Source organism: Gordionus sp. m RMFG-2023, chromosome 1 (genome assembly GCF_954871325.1).
Source record: "Gordionus sp. m RMFG-2023 chromosome 1, tfGorSpeb1-WG-v2, whole genome shotgun sequence".
Taxonomy (NCBI): domain Eukaryota; kingdom Metazoa; phylum Nematomorpha; class Gordioida; order Chordodea; family Parachordodidae; genus Gordionus; species Gordionus sp. m RMFG-2023.
In genome coordinates this window covers 16921348-16940020 of record NC_088775.1, presented here as the reverse complement: position 1 = coordinate 16940020, position 18673 = coordinate 16921348, and the positions used below count along the sequence as shown (strand labels likewise).

The 18673-nt window shown below is 27.6% G+C and overlaps 1 protein-coding gene across 3 annotated transcripts in view; it reads right to left on the bottom strand.

The window, feature by feature from the left end:
* The window catches only part of LOC135931705 (putative uncharacterized protein DDB_G0282133), a 43153-nt gene extending 25102 nt beyond the window's left edge, over positions 1-18051 (bottom strand). Inside the window, exons 1-9 of one of the 3 annotated variants that reach the window (XM_065468975.1) lie at positions 18033-18051; positions 17288-17355; positions 8742-8884; positions 7320-7593; positions 6775-7175; positions 5624-5734; positions 4813-5476; positions 3479-3751; positions 1806-1970 (exon numbers count right to left, since the gene is read on the bottom strand). In XM_065468975.1, coding sequence (XP_065325047.1) covers positions 1806-1970; positions 3479-3751; positions 4813-5476; positions 5624-5734; positions 6775-7175; positions 7320-7593; positions 8742-8879 — 2026 coding nt within the window. In that variant the 5' untranslated portion in view covers positions 8880-8884; positions 17288-17355; positions 18033-18051. Of the gene's footprint in view, positions 1-1805; positions 1971-3478; positions 3752-4812; positions 5477-5623; positions 5735-6774; positions 7176-7319; positions 7594-8741; positions 8885-9228; positions 9282-17287; positions 17472-18032 lie in introns of those variants that run through there. The other 2 variants (XM_065468974.1, XM_065468976.1) reach the window with 2 other exon arrangements.
* Between the last annotated feature and the right edge of the window lie 622 nt (positions 18052-18673).

Here is an 18673-nt window from a genome sequence, read left to right as displayed (position 1 = left end):
CCAAATCTCTGTGGATATTTAACAGAGCTAACCCATTTAGCCGAGATTCGGAAGTAGTACTTCATAAATATGTTTTCAACCTTCTTAAGTTGGAAAGTCCTTACATTCGTACCTGTTATAATAGGCAAACATGGTAGAATATAAAACAACTTCAAAATATTAGGAATTAGAGCCAAGGTTTCTCTACACCGATTGAGCGCATCAATAGCATGCTCAGGTAAAATAGCTAAACGTAGTAAATATTTATACCACAATTCGAATTCACTGATTAAATTTATTTCAGTATCAATATCATAGGAATAAAATTTTGCTAAATATTTAATTTTACCAATAGTGGCATTAGAAAACCAAGATGGATCTTTGGGTATTAAAACTTGAAGATTGCTAAAGACTTGTTTTTTTATCTAAAAACCGTACTTTTATTTGCAAAAAGTATCTAAGAATGGGATGAAAGTGGATATTTTATAATATTCTTTAGTTGAGCCAATATTTATTTTACATCTCAATAATTGCCCAGGTGCTAGACGAGGTTTATTTAGTGTTATAACATAAAATTTAGCTTTCGATTCAACGTCTATACAAATATTATGAAAATATTCATCTACATTCATTCTTATTGTATCTACCTGTTCATAAATATTTTCCGCCAAATCAATAACCTGAACCAAATCTAAATTTGGTTTTTGTAAATTTCTACAAAGTAGTGAGCTATAGGAAAATAATTTATTGATGCAACTAGCAGCAATGATAAACTCTGATTGATCAATTGAATTCAATAATGATATCGCTTCTGACGACACATTACTTTTTTTCATGCTCAGCCTTATTTAACTTTTGTATTTCTATTTCTTCTGTTCTACAAAATCGAAGTAAAAAATTATAGATATTTATTAATAATTAATATTAAAAATACTTATTAATTCTAACTTACTAATAATTTTGAATTTAATAAAATAATTATATATAATAATAAACTAAATTACCATTTGATTTCAATCTCTTTGGCTTAAAATTTTTCCATTTTATTAATATTTTTGAATAATGTTAATGTAGTCACAAGGAAAGGAAATTTTAATAAAATATATTTATAAAAAATAAGATTTATGTTGGAAAATTGTTATTCAAATATTTGTAAAATTTTGATTGGGAAGGGAGGGGGTGGAGGGTAAAATTTTTATTAGCTTAAAATGATATTTAAGAAAACAGTCAAATTTGCGATGGGGGGGGGAAATTTCCCCCTTTCCCCCCATTGGTTACGCGCCTGCTACCACCAATACTTAAATTTGGCAAATCAGATATTTTTTAAATGTAAACATATAAACAGTTTACATTGTATTGTATAATAAAGGCAGCCTACATAAGTTGATTCTTATGCAAAATGAAATATGTTAGCAGACTGGTTGACCTCGAATGATAACCTAACCAAGGTAATAACTTACTACCACTAATACTTAAGTTTGGCAAATCAGATATTTTTTAAATGTAAACTACTAAACAGTTTACATTGTATTGTATAATAAAGGCAGCCTAAGTGTCTAAATATGTTTTAAAAAATGAATTCTATAGTCAATACCCATTATTTTTATATCTTATGGGTTTTTTTATCTCAATTATCTTTCATGTCATATTAATTACAATCATTTTAGTTCAAGCATTTGAAATTAAATAGATGCTTATTGTCAAAACTCATATTGTAGTTTCAGGGGAATTTTTTTCTATAATTAAATTGCCCTAAACTGATATAATATTCGAGCTATAAAATAAATATTAAACATGCATGCATAGAATTTTTTTTTAAAAAATACCCTTGCCCTTATCGCTACATTTTTTCCTAGCAGAGCTATTTATGCTGTGACCCCCACTGGCATTGAGACTATTCAGACTTGGTCTCCCTCTATGTCCAGTCGTGGGCGTACTATTCGTGGTAGTGCCAGTTCCGGAGCCGGTGGCGTGATGAAGAAGATTTCCTCCTGTTTTTATACATTTAAGATAGTGATTTATAAAAAAAGGTATTTTATCAAAGTTTAAAATGTGAAGAAATCAGGGGACTGGAACCTCTAATCCCTCTCCTAAAAAAAGAACTGTATCCCATTTTATAATTTATGGGAGGGTGCTCTAACAAAAGTGCAAGTTTATGTCATGCAGTAGACGGCCATTGAAAGATATTTCGTCTTAAATATCTTTCACATTTCGCCTTATATATACTTTTTAATGCATTATACTGAAGGAATCGCCTATTAGTAACCTAGACTGTCCATTGTTAATAAAAGTGTACATACATTGAAATTTCAGCTGTAGTCAATGTCATTGACTGTAGTAGACGGCCATTGAAAGATATTTCATCTAAGTGCCTTTCAATGGCTGATTTCGTATGCACACTTTTTAATGCATTATATTAAAGAAATCGTCAGTCTAGCTGAGTACAAATGTCATGGCACCCTAGACACTCTCTAACCCTCTTTTCCAAATTTTTTAGAAAACACTTCTCATTCTTTTTAAAATATTCAGAACCTAAACCTTTTAAATCCTGGTTCTAAACGTTGGTCTTATACTAATCAGTTTGTTAATCTTCTTGAATCAATAGCGTTAATATCCAGTATGTAAATTAATCAAATTTTTTTCTTTTGAGTTTATAAAGCTAAACTATGTATTATTTAAATTTTATAATTTTTAAGGATAATTAGTCAAGGCGACAAACTCGAGATTAATTATTTTTGGCCTGAAATTTAATTTAAATAATTTGCTTGGTCCTAATCTCGGAGGAATAATAATTTTATTTTAGAAATTTTGCTGCCCATTTTTATTTACCCCTGTCATAATTTCAGGTCAAATTATAGCACTTTATTAGACTATGAATAAAATAATAATTTACTATTCATACCAATAATAAAATAAATTTGTATTCGATTCGTATCATTCAAATAATTCAGAATTGATTTTAAAAAATATTATTACAAGTCTAAATTTTTAACAGAAAAAAAATATATTCTGAAATCTAATGTTAAAGAACATGCAATAAGTTAACATCGAAATCATGCATATTAAATTAATTTATGTCCAGCCAATTTTAACAGAGTTTTCCTGATTGATTTCTTTTTGACATCAAATTATTTCCAACTAGCAGTTGAACACTTCTTAAATTTCGTTACATGACAGAATGATTATATTTTAAAAACAAATAATGATCATGCCAAGTATTTCGATTCAATTTTAAAAAAATCATCATATATTAAGTAAATTTTATTCAAATAGAATAATTGCTTATTAATATTTGAAAAAACGAATACCTTACAATTCATATTCGTTACTATTCGATTCGAATTATTAATAATGAATTGAGTATTTATTTTTATAGACAAAACTTATATGGAATAATTTGATTCACATGTTTAGCCATACTTAATGTCTAAAATCCATAATTTAGTTTACAAACGAGAATAAAAAATGGTTCATTTCACAATTATAGTGAGATTTATACCTCCATTTAGAGCTGCAAGTTGATGTTGATTCAAGTTGAGCACATTGTTGACGTTATTGAGTAAAAAATGTTGAGGGAGCTTCTGATCTATGTCGTTATTATCATCCGTGAGGGAAAGGTTGGTCATAGAAGAAGAATTGGGATTATTAATAACGAACCCATTGAGTAATTCTTCGCCTAATTGTTCTCGAATTTGTTGGATTTGAAGCTGAAGAGCAGCTGCGGCATTTAGATTATTGCCTCCTGGACCGCCCCCAATCAAGGTGTTGTTGCCTATTTGATATTCATTTATAATTTTATAATTAATAAAATTATATTTTTTGTATAATTCAGCCAGAAGCCTGACTCAGGATCTAAAAAATACCACTAAAATAAAACGGGAATAATCACTGTTATAAGGAAAAAACTAATTGTATATTATGACTTAATGCTTTCAAATAATATGACCAGGATTAAGATAAGGAATTTACTTTTTAATACACATTCATATTTGGCTCCCTAAATTGAAATCAATTTTCATTTGGCTCTCAAAAGAATCAACATAATAAATAGGGATGTACCGATATTTTATATCGGATCGGATCGGGCCGATATTTCGCTCATTTTAAAATATCGGTTATCGGCAAATATTATAAAATTTTTCGATCCGATATAAAATGGCGCTTTTAACAAAATTTAAAAAAAGTTATATCTAAAAAACCATTTATTTTTATAAATAAAATCGAAATACATTTTTATGTTTAATTTTTTTAATAGAAATAATTAGTTAATAAACATTCTGCAATATAGTTATTTTTTTTCGCATTCTGTTTAAAAAAGTGTTCATTAATCTCTTCAGTATCTGTTTTTAGTGATGCTAGTGATATTAACAGTCCCCATCACCGCCGACATATCTCTGATATAAAAAGAAATCTTCGATATATTAATTTTAAATATTAATTTCAAATTTCATAAAATATTTTTTTATTACTAATTATGTAAATAGATTAATGTTATTACTTATTATATAAATAATAGCAATTGAATTGAATATAAACTATAACTGACCATTATAATATATTTAAATGACATATGTTATGGTATAGTAAAATTATAGATGTTGTACTAATAAAAAGTATATTAAAAATTAAAACCGGTATCTTTGCAGAATACAAAATTAGATATGATATCGGATCGGTTATCGGCCGATATCAATTTAATATCTAGTGGTATCGGTACACCCCTAATAATAAATACCCTTACCTATTTTTCGTATACTAAAATTTTAACAGTTAAAATCTTGTGCATAATACAAAATAATTTGTTGGGCGTGATAATGTAAATATAAATATTACCCAATATAACATTCCCATTTTGCAGGTGATGTTGCAGAGTCAATTGTTGCAACTGTTGTTGCTGCTGCTGTGTCGGGGTGTTGTGATGCTGTTGCAATTGATGTTGCTGGGGGGAGGATTGGCGATTTTGGGATGCTAAAAGCAGCTGATTGCTATTAAGGTTGTTTTGAAGAAGAAAAGCGTGTTGTTGCCCTTGAGGCGAATTATTTAGAATGGCATTACTGTTTGTGTTATGGTGTGATCCGCTTGAGTGTTGATGGAGGGCGTGCGAAGAACTGAGTGGGGAAATCGAGGGGTTAAAATTGTTACCTGCTCCGATGGATGAAGAAGAATTGTGTTGCTGCTGTTGCTGAAGAAGCAAAAGTTGTTGCTGTTGTTGCTTGCTGAGTCCGCTCAGGTTTATGGCGTTGTTAACGAGCGTCAGCACGTTTTGATTGTTGTTGCTATTGTTGGCGCCATGATTGGCATTCAAGAAGAGAGTGTTCTTGTTGTTACCGGCACTGGTAAAGGGGTTATGGTGATCGAGGTTGATACCGTTGAGGAGATTGTTTGGGTTCAAAGAATTGTTGTTTAGAGGGTTAGAAAAGTTGTGGCTTTGATTTTGTTTGGAGGATGACGCCGAGAGCTGGTGATGATTGTTGGAAGAATTATAATTCAGGGAATTCTAAATGAAATTCAGAAATTATTTATATTTAGAATTCGATTAAGAATCTAAAAAAATAATATTGTTAAAATAGAATCTCAAAAAGGGTAAAAATAAACTTTTTAAAAAGATGCATTTGGAATTTAAAAAAGAAGCATTCTTATTAACCTGTTTATTTGACAGCATTGATAGTTGATCTTTACTTTGTTGTTGATCTAATAATGGTTTCATGTGCAAGTGGAACATCATAGCTTGCAAAGTTTCTCGTTCTCTCGCAAGCTTAAAATAACATTTTAACAGATTAAATACGAACTATATATAATTTCTTAATCCCTACCATTTCCTAAGCCATATTGGATTTTTTATATAACTCTTTTAAGTCTCTTACACGTTAGAATGTAAATAAATTTGATTCAATAAAAATATAAGAAAATTTGTTAATATTATCTTCAGCAGAATAACAATAAAATTCTTTGGACAGTATTTAATATTTTTATTCATCTAGAAGAATAATTTTATTTAGTGTGTTGTAATTATTTTAGTTTCATATATATATTTTTTAAATCTTCATTTTTTCAAAAAATAGATGAATTAATATAATATATAAAAAGAACAGGTCAAAAACCGGTTTGATCCAGTCAAGAATTGGGGATCCAGTCAAGAACCTGCTGGATCCAAATAGATAAAATTTCATCTCTAAAATAAAAATAATGCTATTATACATACGCTCTCGAGTCATTCCATGTTATATCAATCCATCTGTTTCAATTTATACAAATATTTATAGGCAAATGTCTTATATGTTATAGTTAGATGTAACAAGAAACTTAGGAATTGTATCATTTGAGATAAAGGGGATTTTAAAAAGGTCCTTTGTACCTTAAATCCTCATTATCTAATATAACTGCTAACGAGCTAAAAATTTCGTTTTCAATACAGCTAGAATATATATGACGAGCCTATAAATTTTTATTGAAATTCAAGCGACTCCAAATTTCTATTTTATCGATCATTTGACATGAACCCTTTAACCAGTTCGAATCTTTTTATTGACCAATTTTTAAATTTTTCTTAAAATAGATAAAATATTTTAAATTTAAAAATGAATAAAATACACTATTTGTGGTAATGAAAAATTTAACATAATAGTAGCTTAATATATAATTATAATCGTAAAAAATTTTCAATAAATTGTTGGTAAAATATATTCCACAAGGATTGTAATTATAGTAATCAATTTCTAAAAAAAGAAAAAGATAGTAATTACACATTTAAATTAATTCTTAAACGTTCTAACACTCAAAATAAATAAATTTAACTTGTTGTTCCAACTGATTAACAACTTGCATTTGTACCCTGGTTTGAGCAGTGCTACGATCGTCTAATTGATGCTCCGCGTTGACGTGCTTGATAAAACTTTGGTAATCAGAGCATCTCGAGTCACATCCGGGCCATTTGCAGACTCCATGGCCGTAGAGAGGTCCAAAAAAACTGGCCGGTATACCATTACAACTCTGGTCGTTCAAGTTTAAGCTATTGTGGTTGTTAGATGATAATTGGTGATGTTGCTGCTGGTTTAGAAGGGAGGAATTGGTGAGTAACGATAAGGAATTATTGTTCAGCGCAACGGAAGCTGATATGGAAGACAAAGCTGATTTGTTGTCGTTGGTATTCAATAGTAATAGAGAGTTATTATTGTTATCTTTTTGAGGCGATAGATCTGATTAATAAATCAATCGCATTATAATATTTATAGTAACCATTTGAGGTATAAAAAATAATCTTACTAATTTAACTGATATTGATATATTGCTATGTTGAATTTAAACTAAAAGATCTATTATTCAATATTTTTAATATTAACTACTATTAGAATTCGGGGAGGCCAACAAAACCCCTGGCACGCCAGCCACATGTTGAGATAAAAATTGTTGTTGAAGGGCTTGAGCTTGTTGGATCAACTGTTGCTGCTGAAGCGCTAGCTGCTGAAGTTGTTGCTGCAGCTTATTTGGGTCAAAATCCTTGTCAGAACTCGATTGATGCTGCAGCAGTTGGGATTGTTGTAGCAAATTGAGTTGGAGTTGTTCCTGGATTTGTTGTATGACTTGTTTGTATTGTTTGTTGAAAATCTCTTGCATCTAGGTGGAAATAAATGATTAGCGTAATGAAAATTGCAATAATTTTATTAATTTAAAAAAACAATCAACTATCAGTATCACAAAATATAGATTAGATTATAATTATAACTTATTTGTCGGTCAACCAAAATAATGACTAATTATCTGAGCCATATTACCCTACATTCATAGTTAACGCAAATACAGGGCAAAGTAACCAAAAATTGGCAAAAATGCTTAATGGCATGAATTCGCATTAACTATGAATGCCGGGTTAGCCCTTTTAAACTATAGATTTAATCAGCTTGGTATTTTTTTACAATATTCACAAAAATTTTTATATAAAAATAGAACAAAAAATAAAATGGCTTTTTTTTAGAAAACATTTGGCCATTGTCAAAGTCAGTCAAAGTTGGTTCTTCTTTTTTTATTACATTTTCCTCACAAAAATTAAAAGCATTTTGATTATCTTTTGATGAGATATTTAAAATAAAATATATTTAAAGAGTTAGGTAATGTAAATACTTTGGTATACATATATATATATATATATATATATATAATTTAATTATAAAAAAAAGAATCATTCATTCATTTCTGCTTAATGTGCAAACATCTATTTAATTACATTATACCTTTTTTTTGTGTTAAAAAAATAAACATAAAAATTCCATTTAGTAATAAACAATAATTTAATAAAAAAATTTTTTTTTGTATTTTCACCAATGTGCCAATGAGTCCACACAAGAGATATAATTTTATTGTATACCTGCTAATTGTTGCTAATTAAAAGAAATTTGGAAATTAGTTGTAAATTAATTTTATAGATCATGAATGCAATTATTTATTCAATAAAATTAACTTCACATAATTATCATTACTGTAAAAAAAGGGGTATCCCTTAATATTAATTTACGAAAAATTATTTAGAAGATAAAGTCGTCACTTTACTCGTAAGTAATCATATAAGTAGATCACATCGGAAGAGAGGTAAAAGCTCGCTTGCCGAAAAATATTAAATAGAGCGTGTCTTATTTCTTCGAGGATAATCAAAACTTAAAAAAATTATATATCTTCTGCATCTTTATGTGATGAGAGCATAGCATTTACTCCTAGCTGAATTCAAAATTGAATTTCAAAATTTTGATATTTTTTTTTAAAATTTGTACCTGATTTTGTTGCATATTGGTAAATTGTTGGATAAATTGCTGCAATTGATCTGTGGTCAGCTGTTGGTGCTGCTGTAAAAATTGTTGGAAATCGGAAGATGAATCATTGGCCCCACCTTTAGGTATCGGAGATATCATATTTCCTATTAAACAAAAATTTTAACTATAAAATGTGATTGAATCATTCATCTTTTATTCTATCAGTGACCCTCAAGCCCGGGCCAGAAAATCAATGAACAAAAATTTAGGAAATGAGAACCATGAGAAGAGCTTTTCTTTATAGTAAGCAAGAAATAGCATGATGTCGCTTATGCGATACGTAATTTAGAAAATTCAATGTTAAATTATACAGCTATGCTATAGTTTAGCGACGAATCGCTCGCTAGTGACATGCTCTGGATTTTATGCTTACTATAAACGAGGCTCAATATCCGGCATCTATCTTATATTATTTTCTCTTTAAACCCATAATCAAGATTTAAAAAACCTGGTTGAAGCAAAAAACCTGGACTCTAAAGTGTGCAGCACAAGTGTTTGATTTATAGTTATATAATTAAGCAATACAGATTACATCCTTTTTGTTACATAATTTTAATAGATGAGAAGGCTCAAAAAAATAAATTATCATCGTAAATTCTGAATATATCAATTTTCATATTATAGATCGAATTAAATATCAGAACCGGCTGATATATCGAATAAAAACATTAGTTAAAATATTTTGAAAAATTAAATCAGTTTTTAAAATGGATTTCTTCGGACACCTGAAAATATCCAAGACTTAAAGCCGAAATTTTATAGGCGACAAAAATGCATTTAAAATAAACTTTTTCCAAATTTGGCTTCCAAAAAAATATGTATAGGTTCGGTGGTATAAAGGGTACCAAAAAAATAATTTAATCAAAGTAACTCGATAATATGCCAATTTTCAAATTATTGATTCAAATATTCGGCCGATAAATCGAATAAAAACGTTAATTCTAATTTTTAGGGAAATATAATCAGTTTTTTTAAAGGAAGTTCTTCGTGGTCCTGAAAATACTCAAGGCCTTTAAAAAATCAAAATTTTATAGGTGGCAAAAAATGCATTTAAAATAAACTTGTTTTTTTTTAAAATAATTATCTAGATGAGTTATTATCAGACTTGACTTAAAAAAAATATGTATACGTTCGGTGGACAGGGTACACAAAAAAATATAATTTAATCATCGGAATCTTTGAACATGCCAATTTCCACACTATCGGATCGACTCAAATACCAGTGTAGGCCGATATATCGAATAAATCATTAATTAAAATATTTAGAGAAATATAATCAATTTTTTTAACAGGATTTCTTTAAAGTCCTGAAAATACCCAAGCCCCTTAAAAGTCGAAATTTTATAGGCGGCAAAAATGCATTTAAAAGTAAACCCATTCTTTAAAATAATTATTTAGATGGGTTATAAAAAATATGTATAGGTTCGGTGCTATACAGGGTAGACTCCCTAAAGATATTATATTAAAAAATTATGTTGTAAAAAAATTATATTATTGACAAGCTCTTGTTTACCTTGTCATACTCGCAAAATAAATAGGAGGCATGCCAATAAGCACATTTTTATCTTTTTTTTTAAATATTTACCTTCTATATAAAATTTAATTATATTAAGTTAAATTAAATACATATAAATATTGATTAAATTTTTTGTAATTATATACTAATAATATTTTTTTCCCCAGTTTTTAAATTGTGAAAAGGTAAATTTAAATTTTTTTTGTTTATATAAAGTATTTTTTTTCACTTTTCATTGATATATAATTAAATTTGTTTGATAAAGGGAGGCGATATTATTTATTCGAAGGACATATAATGTATTGCTAATTAATTAAGGTTGTGTTAAAAAAATCACCCATATAAATTGTAATGTAAAACAGATTATCCTTGGCTTTGTGATGATTCTTATTTAAAACAGAATTTTGACCAAAAAATATTTTAAGATGATAAAATTGAAAAAGATCAAAAAATTGTGATTTAGTCGTGAAATTTTATTCAAAAATCTTTTAAACATTCTTAAATCTTTGAAGATGAGATGTTTTGTCCTTCAGAATTTCAGGCTCTGATTTAAAAAGATCCCCAAACAAAGATGGAGTAGTTTTTGGCAAGGACCCGAACCGTTATTTATTCCGGTTCAGTTTGGTTACGGTTCAATATGTAAAATATTATAATAGTTACGTTTTGGTTACGGTTCTTAAGAAAAAATTTACAGAGGTTCGGATGGTTCATTACGGTTAGAAAATTTTCTTCTTATTGAAACAACACCATCGTAATTTATTTTTATTATATGAATTATATATAAAAAAATATACAAGATTCAAAATAACTCATTTTTAAATATATTATAAGTAATATATTTTCTAATATAAATGGATTCATATTTGTTTGTTGTGACGATAACACAAATTTTAGCCCCGAAAAGGCCCTACAGAAACTTGTGTTGCGGGAACAGCCAGTACTATAAGAGCAAGTTTATATAATTCTGAAAATTTTTTTGATTGCTAAAATATAAAAACTGAACCGGTTTAACCTTTTTTTATAAAGGTTCTTTTTACTCCTTCAAAAAATAATTATATCGATTTGATTACGGTTCTGATATTTATAATGGTTTAACGTTTCGTTACGGTTCACTCCGGGTCTCTGGTTTTTTAACTTATCTATTTTGTAGATGTAAATCATAGACGTACCCAGGATTGAAAGAAAAAGAGGGGGGGGGGAGAATTTCCCCATAAAATTGGAGATCTTTAGATCCACTCTTAATATAATATTTACGAGAACAGGTTTTTGATGGCCCCACCCTCCTGGTTAAGCGCCTGGCGTTAATTATTATCAAACTGAACAGATGGCATTAGTACTAAAAGGTAGAAAAAATAAAAATAGTAAATTTTTGTTCAAGAAATTTAAGTATATTTAGTTTGACACCGCCGGAATAGTTGATGTGAAAGAAAATTCGCTAAGCAATTGAGACGATACTTAATTTATTTCTGCTTTCTTCAAAGTTGAGCTATTTTTCCCCGGAGGCGAGGTTTCGCAGGTCCTTGGACTATAACCGATCCGACCGAACTAGGGTAGATCGGGAAGATTTAGTCGGTTGACTCGAAATTCCATATAATTTTAAACTTTCCTAGTGTTTTAATGAAATATTGTTAATAACATCAAAAAAAATTATTACCCTTAAGTGTCAGATTTTTTTGCCTTTTACGTTTAAAATATCGTATTTTTTCAACAATTTAAATTTTTTTTAAAAAAAAGGCGGCCTTGAATACTATTAAAAAGGTTTTCTCATTAGAAAATTTATGCACAATCTCAGTCTTTCCCTGCATTTACTATTATCGCCAATTCGCGGCGAAGTTTACAAAATATGATATAAATAAAATATTTTTACATTAATTTTTGTATAATCCTCCGCCACGAATTATGGCTCATTGTGAATGCAGGGTAAAATGGTGTATATATATATATATAATAGAAGAGTTGAAGCTTCCGGTCCGACCACCCGTCCACTACAGTATTTTAAAAATCACTACCATGTCACCTACAATGATAATCATCTGAGATAAAACTCCATCTTCGAGATTATTGATTCTTACGCGTAAATATTTAATGATAGAGGGTTAGCAAGCTTCTACTATCTAAACATCTCTCATTGTGTCCACATGATGCGAATCGACCGAAAATTAAAGAATGTGATCTAACCGACTAGGGAGTAGCAGCTATAATTTCATATGTATTTCCGAACAAAGGGATGCTGTCATGATGTGAAAAAAAAATTAAGCCTATCGATACGGAATGCACTAGTTGAGAAATTCACTTGAACCAACGTTTGTTGGCAAGAAACAGCGCATGGCGGCATTATATTATTAAATGGACGATTATAATTTCATTGTGGCTGCTCATGCTCGAAAAAGTCTTAAAGGTGATATATAGAGGTCACCTGAAGAAGAATGGAAGGGCAGGCATTAAAATATTTTCAGACCAAAATAAGCAGAATAGGCTTAGATAGTTATTTTTTAAAAAATAATTTTTTGATTTCGTAATTTTGCATATTTTATAAGTAAAAATATATTTAAATAAAATAAATAAATAGCAAAACCAATCAAATAATTTTTAAACATTGGATGGGCGGGTGAAACAAAATGTTCAGATAAATAGGCGAACAAAATTTTTTTCAAATCATGAACTGGCAAGTGTGCGGTTAGAAAATAAATGGGTGGGTGAATGCGTTCGGGTAAAACTCCGCCGACCTCTTTCAAATTAAAAATCTTCAAATATTTATATAAAGAAGATAAATAATTTTTTAAATGTTTTTTATTATTTCATCATGAAAGATTTTATAAGATATAAATAAAAATTACAAAAAATTTATCAAATACCCTTTTATATAGAATTTAAGAAAAATAATTCACAAAAAAGACGATTTTTTTGATTCTCAAAGATTATCGCAAAAATATATTCGGAACGTCGAAGAAGATTTTATGCTAAACTGCTTTTACCTGAAACATTTATATTCAGTGTATGCACCAATCATGAAACGTCACAAGCAACGGCAAATTAGGCGAAAAGCAAAAAATTCAAAACAAAACAACTATGAAAAGAATCGAACATCAAACACAAGCTTTTATTAAATCTCATCAGATACTCGTGATCTTATTCCTTATAATACTGTGCCTAAATTTATGCCAGTTTGAATTTTGACTTCTATTGTTGTCAAGATAGACGTGACAGTCGAAGAATTGCTGATGATCAGAGGTAGTAATTAGTTATTAAATGTTGTATCTATAACAATCCTTTTCTAATGAATTAATTAAAATTCTATCCGATTTCATATATTTAAAATTTTAATAAAGCAAGAATTTTATTTTATAATGGGTGACATAAAAATCTCAGAATAAAAATAATACAAAATAGAGATCTGAAAATTACGGCCCAGGCCCGTATCGGAGAATTTTTTCGGGCTGGGTTGGGTTTAAATTTTAAAATTTGATATTAATTTTGTCAAATAAATATATATATTTTAAAATTATTACAAAAAACAAGGCAGGCGATATTTTCTATTTATAGAATTTTTTACAATAAAAAAATTTAAATAAATTCGAGCCGGGCCGGACAAATTATTTTTATTTAGATAGGCCTTTCCGGGACCAATAAATAAATTTCGTTCGGGATCGGGCGGAACAAATTTTTAAAAAAAAATTCAAACTGGGCCGGGCTGAAAAATTAGGCCCGATACAATATTGATTCCCATCAAACATTAAATACTCTTTTAACAAATCGGGATATTAAATTTGAAGATTATGCAGTGGTGTTAGCCAGGTTTCATTGAAGGATGGAAAGGGTGGGTATAAAAAAAATTTCTGAGGTTTCGTCTCTAAGCCACCTTTCCCCACCCGGATCAGGGTTCTGCAAAATTCTGATTAGGCATTTTTAAATTTCCATATATTATTTTTTTGATTTCGCTCTTTTAGAATATGTAAATATCTTTATATCATTTCCGTTTAAGTGTTTTGAATATTTGGAAACACTAATTCTAAAATTTATGGCAATATTTCGGGTTTTATTAATATGCCTATTGATGCAGTGCTTTAACCAATATTAGTAGCCAGTATAAAGGGCAAAATTATTGAAACCAAAATTTTGGCCATCCTTAAGATTAAAAAAACATTTCTGAAAATTTTCAATGCTTAGTGACTAAGTATTATTTTAATTAATTTGGCAGAGTATAAAAAAACTATAATAGGGTAAAAATTGGGCCAGAATAAATATAGAAGAACTAAATAACTGGTATATTTTGCGATATTCCTTAATCATTTTGGGAACCACAAAAAAAAACAAAATGAAAACTATGACGTTATGCTTTAAGAATAATATTAAAAAATCGCTAATGGCATCATGTAGAATATAAAATAATCAATTTTGCCAACCACAAAAAGGTAACCGAGCCATAAGCAAAATAAAAACTAAACATATGTGCTTCGTCGTGAATTCTAGCTAAGAAGGCAGGGTAAGATGTGTATAATAATTTACGTTCATTTTTGTATACCCGCGAATTCGCGCTAACTTGCATGGTTAAGCGTGAAGTCAGCCAAACTCTTGGAAGCGTTAATCCTGATACTATTATGACTTATTTAGTACATTAATTCATAAATCAGTTTTTTCCAGTCAATAAACAAACTATAAGCCCAATAAAATCTTTAACGCCCCTGAGTCTTAGATATCAAAATATATGCGATTCAAAAATTAATGGCGCCAAAATAACTTCCTTTCCCTGATTCAAAATATTTTTGAATCTTATCATTCTACGATTTTTATAGATATTATTTGTTCTTGGTATATTTCAGATATAGATATAGGAGTAAGATTATTAAAATCTTATAAAATTTTTAAAAATTTATATGAATTTGAACCTCATATTAAGAAGCAATCCTGGGCATGGTTTACCAAACTTTTGAAAGCACTAATTTTAAGGCTAATGTCGATATGCAATACTGCTTAACTAGTATACATTTTATGTTTCAACCCTTTTGGTAAACAGTATAAATTGAAAAAGTTATCAACAAAAAAGAAAATTTCTAAAATTGGTATCAGGATTTAAGATAGAGCTAAAGAAGCACTAAAGCAATTATAGAAATTACCATAATTATTACATATCAAATTTATAATTGTATTTTAAAATAGGAGACCTGATGTCTCGGGCTGAACTTTTATAAATTAGTAGCATAAAAGTAGTCAAAGACTTGAGGTATCTTTAGAATATGTGATACCAAATACAGTGAAATTTATAAAAAAAATTAATGAAGAAATTGAGATTATTTTTATAAAAAAAACAGAAAAACTAAGGATTTAGCATATTTTCTATGGGGTTGACAATGTTATATTATTAAAGGTTAAAAATATTTTAAATAAAATTTCAAACTAAATATAAAAAAATGTGGGTTGAAAAATTTGAGTTTTAATAATAGATTCCCATTTTAATAGAACATCTGATTATAATAAAATTTAAATTGTATCTTAGGGAAAAAATTTCTCTAGCTATTATTTTTCAAAAGAGTATCTTATATATGATGCATTTGAGAAGTAACTTTTAATAAATTTACACACAAAATCATTTTGCACTTACAAAGGATATATTTTCAATAGAGGATGTGAAAATTTTTGATCAGTTTTCAAGTATGGAACAAATTTTTATCTAAATGTAAATACCAAATATCTAAGCTTTTAAAAATAAGGTTTTTGTTGAGTTGGTCTAACCAAAAAATCTTTTTGCCCAGACTGACTTGTCAAATTAATTCTTAGCCACTCATCTAGAGTTGTTAAAAAGCAGAATTCAGGTCGATTTTTAATAAAGATCTAATTTAGTTTAGCTAGAATAATATATTTGACAAATAGGGGTCCAATTATCTCCATTCTTACATATAGTAAGGGCTCGATTTGAGCTGATTTTAAGGCTAACTCAATGTTTATCTAGAACAATATTACCCAAGCCTGAAGATTTTGGTCATAGATGGCAAATAGTTTTGGACATCCATTAGAGAAATCTGGAGGCTTATAGTCAATATTTTTTTTTACTAAAATATTGAGTTAGCCGTTTTTAAAAATCGGCTCAAACCGAGCCATTATAATATTATTCTAACAACCCTATTCTCATCCATACAAATTAAACGATATATGTGGATAACATTTAGGCAATTATTAAATCAATGCAAAGATTGAAATCATACTCATTAGGGCAAATTGCAAATTTTTAAACTATATCTTAACATGTAATCCATATGTCTCAAATCTCTAATTAACCCTAAACCATATCTCTAGCCTTTAATACTACATACCTGTTTAATTTTTAATATATTTCATCCAATTAAAAAATATTCCTTGAGTTGGGTTATTATTTTATATAAATATAAGATGTATGCTATATTAAAAAACGATTTTTTGTGATCTAAATCAAATAAATTGACCTTTTAATTTGGCATAAATTACAATTAAGGTTGTTTTTAAGGGTATTTTTAAATTGAAGCTATTTTTTTGCTAACAAGACATTTTGACTATTAGTATTTCAGCCAAAGTAAAAGATAACTGTGTCTATATTAAACAAATGAATATAACTCATGTTTTGGAATATCAAACAGAAGATAATTTTCATAAATATTTCTAAATAATTCTTGACTTATAGGTAAAAATAATATTTATTATCCTAATGAGAATGAATGCCATTTTTCATAAAGTTTAGGTAAACTATAATATAAAATATTTATTATTTTTTAACAATGATAAAGCAAGGAGTTTCTGATTGGATAACGCTAACTCTATAATAAATTACCTTATATTATAATACAACTGGCAGGAATGTAATTAGAAACCATTTTTATTTTTTAAGTTGTATTTATATGTTAACTTTAATAAATGTAGAAATAGTTTCTTAATTCGAATCATTAAAATAATATATTTAGGATTTTAGTTTAGAAAAATTTTTTAAAAAAATTCAATAAAAGTTATAAATTGTAGGCATTACGAGATGGTTCTGGAATATTTACAGGAATAGAAGTATGTTGATGCTGCCTCTTGATCGATTTAGCGTTACTTTTAGATATAGAAGGCATAATTATTGGATAAAATTTTTTAATTTATATATAAATTGATAGGCTTTCAATCCATGATGAAGTCCAGAATTGCGTTATAATTTATATAGCTAAAAAATCGATTTATTTAAAAATTATTTTTTAAAGTTTAAAATTTTTTGATAAAAATATGAAATTTATTTTTTATTTAATTTTTTGATAATAAATATTTGTTTACTTCGTTATACTATTATTTCAATAAATAAATATTTAAAAATATAAATAAAATAAATACACTAAAAAGCAATATAATCTAATTAATTTTTCCCCTATTGGTAAGGCATATACAATTATAAAATAGACGTAGGAAAGGCAAAGATGATTTAAAAAAGCCCAATTAATTCTGAAAGATTTACTTTCAATCAAAATTTGATTAATGTTGGTATTTATTATGCATTTTTCTTAAAATATTTGTTTTTAATTTTAATAAATTTAATCTTCGGATTTTAAGTCTCTAATCGTAAAAATAAAAATCAAAACCAATATTATCTTTCTTATTTCATTAATTAATCATACACAAATAAGTAACATAAAATAACTTTAAAAAATAATATAAATACAAATATTTTATTTATTATTATTGAAATATAAATATTTTTATTTTTGAAATATATGAAATATAATAAAAAAAAATTTTACCTTATTTACTAAAAATAAAATATATATATTTTATATATTTTTTTTTAATATTATAAATAAATATTTCCAATTATTGATGTCCAAGAAAATCCCGTGGTGATAAATATAAATATTTTTTTATTTCTTACACTAAATAAGAAATGAATAGTAAATAAATTATTATCATCAAAAAAATATAAAATAATAATAAAAAAATTTTATTCATTCACTCATAAATGAAATTTGAATGGTTTTTTTCAAAAAAAATTTCCCTTCTTTCCAACCACAAAATTAATGTTTTTATTTACAAATAGGAAAAAATATTTTTTAAAAAAATCTTAAACAACCTCCATCTTGTTGCCTTTTCGTTAAAATCAGCCATCTTGTTTTTATTTATTTTTTATTATCAGCTCGCGTTTTATTTTTTAATTATCGCTAGGAGGTAAAAAGATAATAAATATTTTATTTAAAACGAAAGCGAAGCAAAAAAATAAATATTTTTAACGCGTAATTATTATTTTTTTATCGATCTTTTAAAAGGAGAAGAAAAAAAACTTGTCTAATATGAACAGTTTTTCTTTTCATTTTATCGCTTATCCATATTATAGAAAGAATTTCCTTGGCATGGTTTAGGGCAATAATTAGAAAGATTTTGAGCCTAA